This window comes from Salmo salar, chromosome 02 (genome assembly GCF_965601325.2).
Source record: "Salmo salar chromosome 02, fSalSal1, whole genome shotgun sequence".
Classification (NCBI taxonomy): Eukaryota; Metazoa; Chordata; class Actinopteri; order Salmoniformes; family Salmonidae; genus Salmo; species Salmo salar.
The window spans coordinates 23,141,968-23,157,236 of NC_138292.1; the positions used below are offsets into that span (position 1 = coordinate 23,141,968).

At 46.6% G+C, this 15,269-nt stretch overlaps 1 protein-coding gene across 1 annotated transcript; it reads left to right on the top strand.

Moving 5' to 3' along the window:
• Window positions 1-871: 871 nt before the first annotated feature.
• LOC106576545 (gamma-enolase) lies at window positions 872-14,763 on the top strand. The gene is made up of 11 exons (XM_045700431.2): window positions 872-950; window positions 3,661-3,746; window positions 3,887-3,982; window positions 4,356-4,414; window positions 4,547-4,616; window positions 4,767-4,900; window positions 5,728-5,950; window positions 7,267-7,464; window positions 13,433-13,634; window positions 13,986-14,153; window positions 14,272-14,763. Exons 2-11 carry the CDS (start codon window positions 3,662-3,664, stop codon window positions 14,339-14,341), a joined length of 1,305 nt encoding a protein of 434 aa, XP_045556387.2. The 5' UTR covers window positions 872-950; window position 3,661; the 3' UTR covers window positions 14,342-14,763.
• Window positions 14,764-15,269: the final 506 nt, after the last annotated feature.

Genomic DNA, 15,269 nt, shown 5'->3' on the forward strand with positions numbered 1-15,269 from the left:
GGTAGCACAATAAAATGTGAAGGAATCCAAGGGGGATGACTACTTTTGAAAGGCACTGTATCTATTCCATATGGCCATCTAACCTGGACTACAGGGAGTTCAATGTCTCCCCTCCTATACTGTGCATGCTAAGGCTAAGCCAAATACAACCTACAGTTTGGTCACAACAGTCTATACAAGGCCAATCCACATACTGTATCTATACAAAGCTGATAGCCATACTAACAGATTTCTGCAGCCAGCAGTATGTCTTAGAAGATTAATGCTAATGCTAACTAAGTGAATGCATCCTCCAGTATGTTCTAGCTCGCAGATACACACAGCAAGCTAAGTCCATGCATCCCACAGTATGTCCCAGCATACACTCCTGCCAAACCTGCTGTCTGTTTCTGCCTGTTCTCTGTGTATGTGAGCTTATCAGGGCTTACATCACTACTGACTAGTACTCATGACATCTGCGGAAATATTGTTCCAGCAAATGTATGCATAAATGAATGTGTAATTGTTGTGTTTGCCAATATACTGAGCGTCAGTGCCTGGGGCTGTAGCTCTGTTGCTGTGGTGCAGTGTGTTGACTGTGTCATCATGGGATGGGACAGGGGGGTTGTGGGGGATTTTGTACATTCCATGTTGTGTTCTCTCCTATTCTATTTTCTGACGTTTCTCTGGGCTCAAACCAAAAACCAAACACACACAACCCCTCTTCTTCGGTGCCTACTGCTGCTATGCTGAATCCTTCTCTCCTCTCCTCTTTCTGTCTCCTTGACCCAGTCTCGCTCCCTCCCCTTTCCTCTGCATCTTCCAATAACTTGCGCGTTCCCCCTCCCCCGTCTGTCGCACGTTCTCACCCCCTCCTCTTTTTTACCTCCTCCCTGTGCCCCTCTCTCGCTCTCCTCTCTCATTTGCTCACATTCTCTCACTTTCCCTACCAGGCTTCACACACACTGCAGGTAATGGAAAACAATATACATCTATTCCTTCCTTCCTCTCATCCTTCTTAGTCTCCTCTCCTCTGTCTCTCTGCTCTCTTCTCTCACCATTTCATCCCTCCGCCGGCTCATATCTTCTGATTAGTCCTTGACCTCACAGCACAGGTACCATTGCATCAGCTTATGTGTCTAAACTCACTGACGGTGTGTGTGTTAAAGGAATGACAGCGCATTGAACGTGTGTCCTACTAGTCCATGGTTCGATGTTGAATGTGTTTGATGGTTGGCCTGTCAATTGCTGTGTGGTGTGTGTGGCTGTTTGTGCTTAGAGTGCATCTGCTTCACAGCATTTACTTCCTGACTATGCGTCAGTGTGTGCCAGTTTGCTGTGTGTGTGTGTCTGTGTCTGTGTCTGTGTCTGTGTGTGTGTGTGTGTGTGTGTGTGTGTGTGTGTGTGTGTGTGTGTGTGTGTGTGTGTGTGTGTGTGTGTGTGTGTGTGTGTGAGAGAGAGAGAGTGAGTTGAAGTCTGCCTGTTAGTCTCTATATTTTCTGTTTATGTCTCCGGCAAAGACATTTAAGAGGTCATTTTTATCTCTCACTCTGTGAATATCACTCACCCCATCTCAGAATATTCATCATTTCTGGTCAAAGGGGGATTTAATCATTTTAGAATCTCTACCACCGTTCCCTTGCTCCTCTCATCTTTCACCCCTTCTTCTAAAGCTTGTTTTGATAATGCAGAAATCCCTCTGCTGTGTTAGAACAAGGTTGTGTTAGAACATGGCTGTGTTAGAACATGGCTGTGTTAGAACAAGGCTGTGTTAGAACATGGCTGTGTTAGAACAAGGCTGTGTTAGCACATGGCTGTGTTAGAACATGGCTGTGTTAGAACATGGCTGTGTTAGAACAAGGCTGTGTTAGAACATGGCTGTGTTAGAACAAGGCTGTGCTAGAACAAGGCTGTGCTAGAACATGGCTGTGTTAGAACGAAGGCTGTGTTAGAACATGGCTGTGTTAGAACATGGCTGAGTTAGAACATGGCTGTGTTAGAACAAGGCTGTGTTAGAACATGGCTGTGTTAGAACAAGGCTGTGTTAGAACACGGCTGTGTTAGAACATGGCTGTGTTAGAACAAGGCTGTGTTAGAACATGGCTGTGTTAGAACAAGGTTGTGTTAGAACATGGCTGAGTTAGAACATGGCTGAGTTAGAACATGGCTGTGTTAGAACACGGCTGTGTTAGAACATGGCTGTGTTAGAACAAGGCTGTGTTAGAACATGGCTGTGTTAGAACATGGCTGTGTTAGAACAAGGCTGTGTTAGAACATGGCTGTGTTAGAACAAGGCTGTGTTAGCACATGGCTGTGTTAGAACATGGCTGTGTTAGAACATGGCTGTGTTAGAACAAGGCTGTGTTAGAACATGGCTGTGTTAGAACAAGGCTGTGCTAGAACAAGGCTGTGCTAGAACATGGCTGTGTTAGAACGAAGGCTGTGTTAGAACAAGGCTGTGTTAGAACATGGCTGTGTTAGAACAAGGCTGTGCTAGAACAAGGCTGTGTTAGAACACGGCTGTGTTAGAACACGGCTGTGTTAGAACACGGCTGTGTTAGAACGAAGGCTGTGTTAGAACATGGCTGTGTTAGAACATGGCTGTGTTAGAACACGGCTGTGTTAGAACACGGCTGTGTTAGAACACGGCTGTGTTAGAACATGGCTGTGTTAGAACACGGCTGTGTTAGAACACGGCTGTGTTAGAACGAAGGCTGTGTTAGAACATGGCTGTGTTAGAACATGGCTGTGTTAGAACATGGCTGTGTTAGAACAAGGCTGTGTTAGAACATGGCTGTGTTAGAACATGGCTGTGTTAGAACAAGGCTGTGTTAGAACGAAGGCTGTGTTAGAACATGGCTGTGTTAGAACAAGGCTGTGTTAGAACGAAGGCTGTGTTAGAACATGGCTGTGTTAGAACATGGTTGTGTTAGAACAAGGCTGTGTTAGACCATGGCTGTGTTAGAACATGGCTGTGTTAGAACGAAGGCTGTGTTAGAACATGGCTGTGTTAGAACAAGGCTGTGTTAGAACATGGCTGTGTTAGAACAAGGCTGTGTTAGAACAAGGCTGTGTTAGAACGAAGGCTGTGTTAGAACATGGCTGTGTTAGAACAAGGTTGTGTTAGAACAAGGCTGTGTTAGAACATGGCTGTGTTAGAACAAGGCTGTGTTAGAACGAAGGCTGTGTTAGAACATGGCTGTGTTAGAACAAGGTTGTGTTAGAACAAGGCTGTGTTAGAACATGGCTGTGTTAGAACAAGGCTGTGTTAGACCATTGCTGTGTTAGAACAAGGCTGTGTTAGACCATGGCTGTGTTAGAACAAGGTTGTGTTAGAACAAGGCTGTGTTAGAACATGGCTGTGTTAGAACAAGGCTGTGTTAGAACGAAGGCTGTGTTAGAACATGGCTGTGCTAGAACATGGCTGTGTTAGAACGAAGGCTGTGTTAGAACATGGCTGTGTTAGAACAAGGCTGTGTTAGAAGGAGGGTTTGTGCGTGTACTGTATGTGCTCGAAGAGAGGATGAAAGGTGCTTTGTGTGTGTGTATATGTGTGTGTGTTCGTGTGTGTGTACATTTGTGTGCGTGCCTGTTAGAGGTGAGAATTAATTGTGTCTGTATTATATTTGCCTCTGACTGTGCATGTGTGTGTGTATGTGTGTGTGTGTGTGTTCCCCACAGGATGTCGATAGTGATCATTGTTGCCAGGGAGATCCTGGACTCCAGGGGGAACCCCACAGTGGAAGTGGACCTGCACACTGACAAAGGTGAGAGACTGGTATTTTTCATCATCACTACATGGTGTAATTATTTGAGATATTCCATTGTCAACTGGTTAATGGGTATTTTCCTTTCTCCTCTATCCTTCACCACTCCATTCCCTCAAATCTCTCCCTCCTCCTTCCAGGTGTCTTCAGGGCAGCTGTGCCTAGCGGAGCGTCTACTGGCATCTATGAAGCCCTGGAGCTGAGAGACGGAGACAAGAGCCGCTACAAGGGCAAAGGTGAGGGCTGAGGAAGGTGTGTGTGTGTGTGTGTGTGTGTGTGTGTGTGTGTGTGTGTGTGTGTGTGTGTGATCGTTTGTGAGTGTGTGTCTGTGAGTGGGGAGGGGGGGGGGGGGGGGGGGGGGGGGGGTAGAGAAATGTGCTAGGAGATGGATGGGTACTAGGGGAGGCATGAGCAGTAAGCCATATTAACTTATGGTATCACTGTGATGAGGAAAATGAAGACGACTACACTGAGTGAGGTGCAGAATGAACTACTTTTCTGTGTCCTTTTCTTCATTCTTATGTCCTGTCTCTGTATCGTCCTCCTCCTCCACCACCTCTTCTTCATCCTGTTTCTTCTCATCCTTCGCTACATCCCTCCTTCTCCTAGGTGTGCTCAAGGCTGTTGGTCACATCAATGACACCATCGGTCCTGCCCTCATCCAGTCGGTGAGTACGGTCGTGAGCGTGTGTGTGTGTGGGTTGTGTCCTGTGTTGCAGTGTGTTTGTTTGGGCGTATGTGTAACTGAGAGAAAGAGAGAAAGACGTCTCATCAGCTCTCTAAGATGTGTTGTGTTGCAGGGGGTCAGTGTGGTGGAACAGGAGAAACTGGACAAGATGATGATAGAGATGGACGGCACTGAGAACAAGTGTAAGTAACAACCTGTATGAATCACATATGAGACACCAGCTTGGACCAGTCCTGGTCTCAAGAGCTGGCGTGTGAACGTTTTATTCTAACCAGTGCTTTTTCAATTTGATCTTTCCCTTAATTCATACCTATTCGTTCTGCTCCCTTCAGCTCAGTTCGGGGCCAATGCTATTCTGGGTGTGTCCTTGGCCATATGCAAAGCTGGTGCCGCAGAGAAAGGTTTCCCCCTGTACCGTCACATTGCAGACCTGGCAGGAAACACAGAGCTAGTGCTTCCAGTTCCTGTGAGTTCATTACCGTTACATTTTCACCTGTATTCAGTTGACTGTCATAGAATACATTTGACCAAAAACCATAACCTACTCTGTACAAAAGATAAGATGAAGGCTTCAGACAGTTATCGCTGTCATTGAATGAATTAATTAATAAAGGAATGAAGGAACAACTGGATGAAGGAATGAAGGAACAACTGGATAAAGGAATGAAGGAACAACTGGATGAAGGAATGAAGGAACAACTGGATGAAGGAATGAAGGAACAACTGGATAAAGGAATGAAGGAACAACTGGATGAAGGAATGAAGGAACAACTGGATAAAGGAATGAAGGAACAACTGGATAAAGGAATGAAGGAACTACTGGATAAAGGAATGAAGGAACTACTGGATAAAGGAATGAAGGAACAACTGGATAAAGGAATGAAGGAACAACTGGATGAAGGAATGAAGGAACAACTGGATAAAGGAATGAAGGAACAACTGGATAAAGGAATGAAGGAACAACTGGATAAAGGAATGAAGGAACAACTGGATGAAGGAATGAAGGAACAACTGGATGAAGGAATGAAGGAACAACTGGATAAAGGAATGAAGGAACAACTGGATAAAGGAATGAAGGAACAACTGGATGAAGGAATGAAGGAACAACTGGATAAAGGAATGAAGGAACAACTGGATAAAGGAATGAAGGAACAACTGGATAAAGGAATGAAGGAAGTACTGGATAAAGGAATGAAGGAACAACTGGATAAATGAATGAATAAATACTGTAAATTGACAAATACTGATGTATGTCTCCCTCTCCTCTCCTCCCCTGGTCCCCCTCTCCCTCAGGCCTTTAACGTTATCAACGGGGGCTCTCATGCGGGCAACAAGCTGGCCATGCAGGAGTTCATGGTACTTCCTGTAGGGGCGGAGTCTTTCAGGGACGCTGTGCGTGTGGGGGCGGAGCTGTACCAGACGCTAAGGGAAGTGATCAAGGAGAAGTATGGCCAGGACGCCACCAACGTGGGGGACGAGGGGGGGTTCGCCCCAAACATACTTGAGAACACTGAAGGTGAGAGACAGGAGGAAAGACATATCAAAGACACTACTGCATAGTCTGAAAACAACTTCTGTAGACCCTCAGCTTTCTGGGTTTACAGATGTGAAGGAAACAGCCTTCCAATGGGTTTATATTGCCTTCAGAAAGTATTCACACCCCTTGACTTTTTCCACATTTTATTGTGTTACAGCCTGGCCTACACACAATACCCCATAATGTCAAAGTTTTTAGAAATGTTAACATGTCTTGAGTCAACAAGTATTCAACCCCTTTGTTATGGCAAGCCTAAATTAGTTCAGGAGTAAACATTTGCTTAACAAGTCACATAATAAGTTGCATGGACTCAATCTGTCTGCAATAAGGCACTAAAGTAAAACTGCAAAAAATGTGGCAAAGAAATTAACTTGAATACAAAGCATTATGTTTGGGGCAAATCCAACACAACACATCACTGAGTATCACTCTTCATATTTTCAAGCATGGTGGTGGCTGCATCATGTTATGGGTATGATTGTCGTTGGCAAGGACTAGGGAGTTAATTATATAAAAAATAAACGAAATAGAGCTAAGCACAGGCAAAATCCTCGAGGAAACCTGGTTCAGTCTGCTTTTCCACCAGACACTGGGAGACAAATGTACCTTCCAGCAGGACAATAACCTAAAACACAAGGCCAAATATACACTGGAGTTGCTTACCAAGACAACATTGAAGTTACAGTTTTGACTTAATCGGCTTGAAAATCTATGGCAAGACTTGAAAATGGCTGTCTAGCAATGATCAACAACCAACCTGATGGAGCTTGAATAGCTTAAAAAGAATAAAGTGCAAATATTGTACAATCCAGGTGTGCAAAGGTCTTAGAGACTTACCCAGAAAGACTCACAGCTGTAATTGCTGCGAAAGGTGATTCTAACATGTATTGACTCAATACATTTGCAAAAATGTTTAAAAACATGTTTTCACTTTGTCGTTCTGGGGGTATTGTGTGCCGATGAATGTGAACAAAAATCTATTTTATCCATTTTGAATTCAGGCTGTAATATAACAAAATGAGGAATAAGTCAAGGGGTATGAATACTTTCTGAATGCACTGTAGGCAAGATTCCCGAATATTGCTGCAAATACAGAAGGGGTGGGAGCCCGTGGTTGTTTTTGAACTGGGTTCATAAATAAACACAGCACATTGTCTTTCAGAGACAAAGCAAGACAAGCACAATACCCGCATTGGATTTATCACTCACTGTTTTATAACAACCCCCTCTCCCTGCTCACCTTTCTTGTCACTCCCTTTCCCTGTCCCTCTGTCCTGTCCCTCTGTCCTGTGCAGCCCTGGAGCTGATCAAGACAGCCATTGAGAAGGCAGGTTTCACAGACAAGGTGGTGATCGGGATGGACGTGGCAGCCTCAGAGTTCTACAAAGAGGGCAAGTACGACCTGGACTTCAAGTCTCCACCCAACGCAGACCGCCACATCAGCGCCCAAGAGCTCTGCGACATGTACCAGGGCTTCATCAATGACTACCCAGGTGTGTGTGTGTGTGTGTGTGTGTGTGTGTGTGTGTGTGTGTGTGTGTGTGTGTGTGTGTGTGTGTGTGTGTGTGGTGTGTGTGTGTGTGTGTGTGTGTGTGTGTATACCTGTCACCCTAACATGGTTAACTGTTCCATGATATGATTGATTAGGCTACTCCCCTCCCGAAGATAACCCTCTCTCTCTCTCCTCCTCTCTCACACACACACACACACACACACACACACACACACACACACACACACACACACACACACACACACACACACACACACACACACACACAACACCACACACACACACACACACACACAGCCATAGAGACATGGATAAGCACCAGTAATGGGAGGCAGGGCTACATCAGTGCAGCTCCCACCTTGCCAAATGTGCACTGTAGCGCATAATTAAAACCTCCTTAACTGGTGTCAGGAAATGAGGGGAGGCCGTCCAAGCTCTCTCTCTCTCTCTCTCTCTCTCTCCTCTCTCCTCTCTCTCTCTCTCTCTCTCTCTCTCTCTCTCTCCTCTCTCTCTCTCTCTCTCTCTCTTGCAGTGCATGCTGGGAGTTTTTGGGAGTTTGAGTGTTTGGTGTGGAGGGCTCTGTCCTAACTTATTTTCTTGATTCTGTCCTTGGTCTTTTCTTTCAATTTGTATTTTCTATGGTGAAGGGTTAATGCAATATTTGTTTTAGCGGTATCCACAGGTTTTTCAAAGTTAGGGTGGAAGAGGACAGAGTAAGTTTCCTGGGGTTTGGAAGGTGTGGTGTGCGCGATGGCTTCTCAGCCTAGCGCAGAGGAGACGCTGTCGATACGGTATGGATTCAGGTGTGTTCCTGAGAATGGAGATAAAGTGGAGGGGGATCTGTTTGCAGTCGGTGAACAGGTAGGAGCTAAATTTATACATTCTGCTTCCAGAATGAACAAAGCTGTGGTTGTGTTCATGAAAAGAGCAAATTTGGTTGGTAGGCTAATTGCTAGTGGAATATTTGTAAGGGATGTGTTGGTGCCAGTTTCACCTCTCTCTACCCCTTTGACAAGGGTGGTAGTTGCAAATTTGCCTCCGTTTATTACGGATGATCAAATCAGGAAAGAGCTGAGTTGGTAAGTTTGCTAGCGGTTTTCGTGTACTGTCGGCAGGTTGTCAGGCAGAGATCAACGTGCAGGGGGCAATGAGACACAGACAGCAGAGGCTGGGCCTAGTCATACTATGGAGGGTGGTGTAGATGAGGCTGGGCCTAGTCAGGCTAGAGATAGTGGGGTAGATGAGGCTGGGCCTAGTCATACTATGGAGGGTGGTGTAGATGAGGCTGGGTCTAGTCAGGTTATGCTAGTGGATGAGGAAAGTATAGTGGGGAAGTGTAAGAGACTAGAGTGGGAGGAGGAGGGTGTCAAGCGGAAAAGGAAAAAGGGGGAGAAGAAAGGAGGTGGGAGGGTCTAAGGCACCAAGGAACCTTTGCCTGGTGCTGTGGGGAGATCCTGACCAGAGAGGAAGGGCAGGTGGTCAGGATGGGAGATGGAGGAAAGTGAGTCTGAGGTAGACGTTTTTTCAGAATCCACTTCAATGGGTCCGGAAAGTTTGTAAGATCAGTACAACATGCTATGAAAAATGAGGGGCATGGTGTCCTCTCACACAGGAAACAGTTTAGGTTGAGGAAGTGGGTCACAACAGTGCGTCAGGGTTTACCTTCAGACACTGTTTAGATGTATCGTTTTTTTCTGGCACTGGGGCTTTTTGAGCTTTGCTGTTGGTCTCTTTCTTTTTGCTGGCTTTTCTCCCATTTCTTATGGAGACTCTTTGGATAGGCTCGCTTAATATAAATGGCACCAGAAATGCAGGAAAGAGGAGTGTGTTGGGTGAATATGTAAAACAAAAAAACAGTACAGGTGTTGTTTATGCAGGAGATGCATAGTGATGTGGTGAATGAAGTTGATTGTGGGCTCTGGTGGAAGGGGCAAGTGTGTTGAGCCATGGGACAAATCTTAGTGCAGGGGTGGCAGTCCTTTTTGCACCGGGTCTGTCTGTAAAAATGTGCTCCTCAAATGAGGTGTGTAGGGGGAGGCTGCTTGTTGTAAAAGGCAGAAATTAACAACATGGGTTTTGTCTTCATAAATGTTTATGTGCCTAACACAGGGAGAGAGAGGGGTGCTATTTGGGTATCTTAGACAGGAACTCTCACAGGTAGTGCCTGAGGAGACACTGGTGGTCGGAGGGGACTGGAACTGTACAATGGATCTTACAAAAGACAGAAATGGGGAAGAGCCTCATTCAGTGTCAGTAGGAGTGTTAAGGGACATCATTAATCAGTTCGACCTAGTGGATGTTTGGAGAACTAAACATCCCAACACAAGGCAGTATACATGGGTGAAGGTTTTTGGGGCTAGGGTGAGTGCAGCACGACTGGATCGGTTTTACATGTCTAGGAATCCGAGCAATAGGCTGTTGGGCGCTACCATTCTCCCAGTGGGGTTTTCGGATCACCACATAACCATGGCTCGGCTGTCTATTTCACCAGGGCCTCGGCAGGTACCCTATTGGAAGTTTAATGTAAAGCTCTTACAAGATGCCACTTTTTGCTCAGGTTTCCAGATTTTTTTGGGAAAGGTGGAGGCAGCAAAGAGAGGAATATGAGTCTCTGAGTCAATGGTGGGATGTGGGGAAAGTCCAAATTTGGCTTTTCTGTCAACAGTACACAGCTCTCTCATCCTCAAAGGCTAGGAGAGTACTGGGGAACTCGAGCGTAGTATTAGTGAGATGGAGGTAGAGATGGTGGGGCAAGGCAATGTAGGCCTCCAGGCTAATTTAGCTGAATTACGTAGGGACCTGGGTAGTTTTTTCCAGGTTAAAGCAAAGGGAGCACTTGTAAGAGCTAGGTTCTCCATGCTCAAGGAGATGGATGCTCCCAGCTCCTCCTTCTTTGGTATGGAAAGACAGAGCAGTGAAGCCAAGGGTATGCATTGTCTACGGCTGTCTGATGGGCAGGTGACCTCTGTGGTGGGGGAGATGCGGGAGCGAAATGTGGAGTTTTATACTGATTTGTATAGGGCAGAAGTGTGTGATCCTATGTGTGCTCAGGTCTTGTTCGCAGGACTCCCTAAGCTCTCTCTGGCACAGAGGGATGAAATGGACATTCCTCTGTTGTCCCATGAACTGGCAGAGGCCTTAACCCAGATGTCCCCCGGTCGTGCACCGGGGGTCGATGGACTCCCAGTGGAGTTTTATAAAAAAATTCTGTGGAATAATTGGACTGGACATCTTTTGCGTGTTGCGTGAATGCGTCGGGGTAGGAGAGTTGCCGATGAGCTGCCGTCTGGCGGCTCTGACTCTCCTGCCCAAAAAGGGGACTTGTGTGAACTTAAGAACTGGAGGCCTGTGGCATTGCTCTGTGCCGACTTCAAGATATTTGCCAAGGACCTCTCTAACAGACTGAAGTCCCATTTGGACTCGATAGTACATAAGAACCAAACATATTGTGTACCGGGACGCTCAATCATGGACAACTTGTTCTTAATCAGGGACATGTTGGACTTTTAATGTTCTAATGTGAACTTTGGACTGGTCTCTTTAGATCAAGAGAAGGCTTTTGATAGAGTGGACCATGAGTACCTGTTTAATGTGATGTTTGGGTTTGGGGAAAGGTTTTTGGCCTGTGTGAAGGTGATGTATGCTGGGGCATCATGTATGGTCAAGGTGGGAGGGGGGCTCAGTAGAACAGTCTGAGTGAGACGAGGAATTAGACAAAGATGCCCTCTATCGGGGCAGTTATATACACTAGCCATTGAGCCTTTTTTAGGCCTGCTACGCAGGAGACTGCAAGGAGTGTGCTGGACAGACATGGGTGTGGTGAAAGGCATAGCAGTGTCAGCGTATGCAGATGACGTTTCTGTGAAGGTCAGGGATGGTCAGGATGTGCAGGCACTAGAGACCAGTCTGAAGGTGTACGAGGGAGCTTCTTCAGCTAAGGTAAACTGGGGCAAGAGCAAAGCTCTGTTATGTGGGGAATGGGGGGATAGGGCCCCTCCTCTGCTTCCAGGGGGTTTGCAGTGGGGTTGTGAAGGGCTTAAAGTGTTGGGGGTGTACCTGGGCTCGGAGAAATGGGTCAGGAAGAACTGGGAGGGGCTGTCACAGGCAGTGGTGTCAAGACTGGCCAGGTGGAGGTGGCTCCTGTCCCTAGTGTCATATAGACGGATGGTGCTGATAATCAACAACCTGGTGGCATCTTCCCTGTGGCATAAACTGGCTGTCCTCAACAGATTTTTGCTCTGCAGGGCTATGAGCCTGGCAGCTGCTAAGGCCCACACGAGAAGGGGGTGTGGAGCCTGGGCTGTGGGTGTGGGAGGAGCCCATCTTCAACAACCCAGCCATCCCTTTGAGATCGGTTCAGTGGGCCACCCTGCAGAGGCAACTGATGGCAGCGGGTTTACAAAGGCTGGGTGACCTGAGACTGCTGGGAGAGGAGGGGTAGAAAACCCTGGAAGTCCTGGCACAACAAACAGGAATAATGTCTCTTAGGCTGCTGGACAGATTCCTGGAGGAGGTCCAGGAGGCACTGTCTGAGCCGGTAAGGCGGGTGTTTGAGCGACCAAAGGGGGAGGGGCCACCAAGGTTTCCGCCACTGCAGGTGACGGCAGAGACTGTAGACTGGCAAGGGGGTCTGGAGGACTTGTTAGATTTTAACACTCCGAGCCTGGGGGAGTTTGAGGGGTGGAAGGTAAAGCCCTCTCCAAGCTCTGCATTAAGTTGAGGAACATTAGGAGCCTAACAGGAGTGAAGGCACATCAGTGGCAGGGGGTATGTGGGGCGGAGAGTATGGTGGGTTTTAGATGGAGGGGGCTCTACAAACCCCCAGTACCAAAGAGGTCAGGGGACCTCCAGTGGAGGGTTCTACATGGAGCCCTGGCCACTAACAGCTGGTTGGCACGGGTTGAACTGAGAGTCGGGCAGGAGTGTCCTTTCTGTGTTATGAAAGAAACTGTGATTCATGTGTTTTCTGTGTGCGCCAGGTTAATGCCATTAATGTCTCTGTTGGAATGTCTGTGTGAGAGGTTGGGGGTGGTTTTTACTGTTGGGGTGTTTATAATGGGATACAGGTATTCCATAAGGAAAAGGCCAAATGTGTTTTGTTGAATTTTCTGTTTGCTCAGGCAAAGTTGGCTATTTGGTTAACAAGGAGGAACAGGGTCAAAGGTGGGGGGATAACAGACCCTTTACTATTGTTTAATGGGATGGTCTCTGCGCGCCTTAGGGATGAGTTTGAGTACTATAGAATGATAAAAACTGTGGAGATGTTTCAGGTTGTTGTGTTGGGGGGCTGTCTGTATAGCTGGGGAAGATGTTTTGGATATACGGTTATAGTTTGGTTATTGTGATGTGATGTTTTGTATCGTGGGGTACAGGGCAATGTGAGTATGGTACATTTATGCAGTACAGGATATATTTTGGTGTTTTATTTTAAGGGGGGGGGGTTAATGAAATGAGAATGTTTCATTAAAGAAAGACCAAAAGTCTCTCTCTGTCTCTCTGAGGAGTGTGGAGTGTAATGGGAGATAGTATAGCGTGTCCAGTCAGAGGCAGTAATTGAAATCCCCATTAAGACTGACACTCTGTACCTATGAGCCCATCCACGGTGGGCCATGAGTGGGTCTTGAGTTAATCAACCAACACCCATCACACACCCCTTAATATGCTAGAGTAGGCACACACATATACACACTCCTTAACATGGTAGAGTCATTTCCTTCACTCTAGGTAGATATTTCCTTTAGGGACAGATCTAGGAATATCTACTGCTCAGAAATTGTAACATTAACCATTAGGGGTTTAAATGCAAAACTGTCCTTAGATCAGTGTCTAGAGGCATGGCCCCAGGTCACCCTTAGCCTACCCTCATTCTCCCCCTGTCCTTATTCTCCATTATGGCTGCAGCACACACAGACACTCACTAACATTCCTCCTGGCCCTCTCTCCTCCAGTGGTGTCCATTGAGGATCCGTTTGACCAGGATGACTGGCCGGCCTGGTCCCAGATGACAGCCTCTGTGGGGATCCAGGTGGTGGGGGACGACCTGACGGTCACCAACCCCAAGAGGATAGAGCGCGCCCTGGAAGAGAGGGCCTGCAACTGCCTGCTGCTCAAAGTCAACCAGATCGGCTCTGTCACCGAAGCCATCCAGGCGTGAGTCAGGGAGGGGAGTGTGGAGCTGATTCGCATTTTAGACTGTGTCCAAAATGGCACCCTTTTCCTGATATAGTACTATATGGGCCCTGTACAAAAGTAGTGCACTATAGGTGAGAACTCGCCTCATCCACCAGGCTCTCTCTCTCTCTCTCTCTCTCTCTCTCTCTCTCTCTCTCTCTCTCTCTCTCTCTCTCTCTCTCTCTCTCGCTCTCTCTCTCTGTCTGCCTCTCTGTGTATCTCGCCCTCTCTCTTTGTGTATCTCTCCCTCTCTCCATCTCTGTATCTGTCGCTGTCTCTCTCTCTCCCTCTGTCTGTCTCTCTGTGTATGTCTCTCTGTCTGTCCTCCAGGTGTAAGTTGGCTCAGGAGAATGGCTGGGGGGTGATGGTGAGCCACCGCTCAGGTGAGACAGAGGACACCTTCATTGCTGATCTGGTGGTGGGCCTCTGCACTGGACAAATCAAGACTGGAGCTCCCTGTCGATCAGAGCGGCTGGCCAAATACAATCAACTCATGAGGTTGGTACCCTACTCACAGTGTGGTTGTTGCTGTATGACTGTCTGTCTGTCTGTTCCTCTCTGAATTATTCTCTTTTGTTCACTTTCTCTTTCTCTTTTTGTCTTTATCCTCTCTTAGGATTGAGGAGGAGTTAGGGGACCAGGCTCGCTTCGCAGGGCACAACTTCCGGAACCCTGCCGCCCTCTAAGACTCCTCTGGGCTGACGGACACTGACACAGAATCACAGACACACATCACTGCAGGGCACAGACGGACTGACAGATGTCCACAGACAGATATACATAACTACCTACAATGAATCCTTCAGACAGATAGGTCAGACAGACATATGTTTGGAAGGACAGAGAGACAGACAGACTGAATAAGACTTTATTTTTCATCCCTCTCTTTTCTCCTCCCCTTTACCTCAGAGTTTTCTCATCTCAATTTCCTCAATTGCCCAAACCTTCCCCTTTCCTTCGTCCTTCCATGTTAGGCAACCTTTCAGTTACCACTTAATCTAAAAGCCTGCCACATAATTGTCTGTTAACACCTACATGTAAAGGCTTACCACAGAAACCCTCCAATCAATAAAGATATGAACACTTATGATGTAAACATCCGCCACAATTGTGTCTGCGTGTTTTGTATGGGATATTTTTTTAATTGATTTCACCTTTATTTAACTAGGTAGGCAAGTTGAGAACAAGTTCTCATTTACAATTACGACCTGGCCAAGATAAAGCAAAGCAGTTTGACACATACAACACAGAGTTACACATGGAGTAAAACAAACATAGTCAATAATATAGTAGAAAAATAAGTCTATATACAAAGTGAGCAAATGAGGTGAGAATAGAGGATATATATATATTGTTTTAATCATTCAAATGAAAGCTCTACTTTAGGCTGGCTATATTGGCTACTGCATCTTCTCTATGTCACTACTTTTACATGGGGCACATTCAATGGGATGGAACGTTTAGAACTTTGCAGGTAGAAATGCATTGGGCTGCCACATTTACCCATTCTTAATTAAATATATAATTTTGTTCAATATCTGAATGCTCTGTAAAATTGCATCCTCCGAAATAAGCCCCTGGCGTGGCTGACACGTGTAATGCGACCTGTATGCA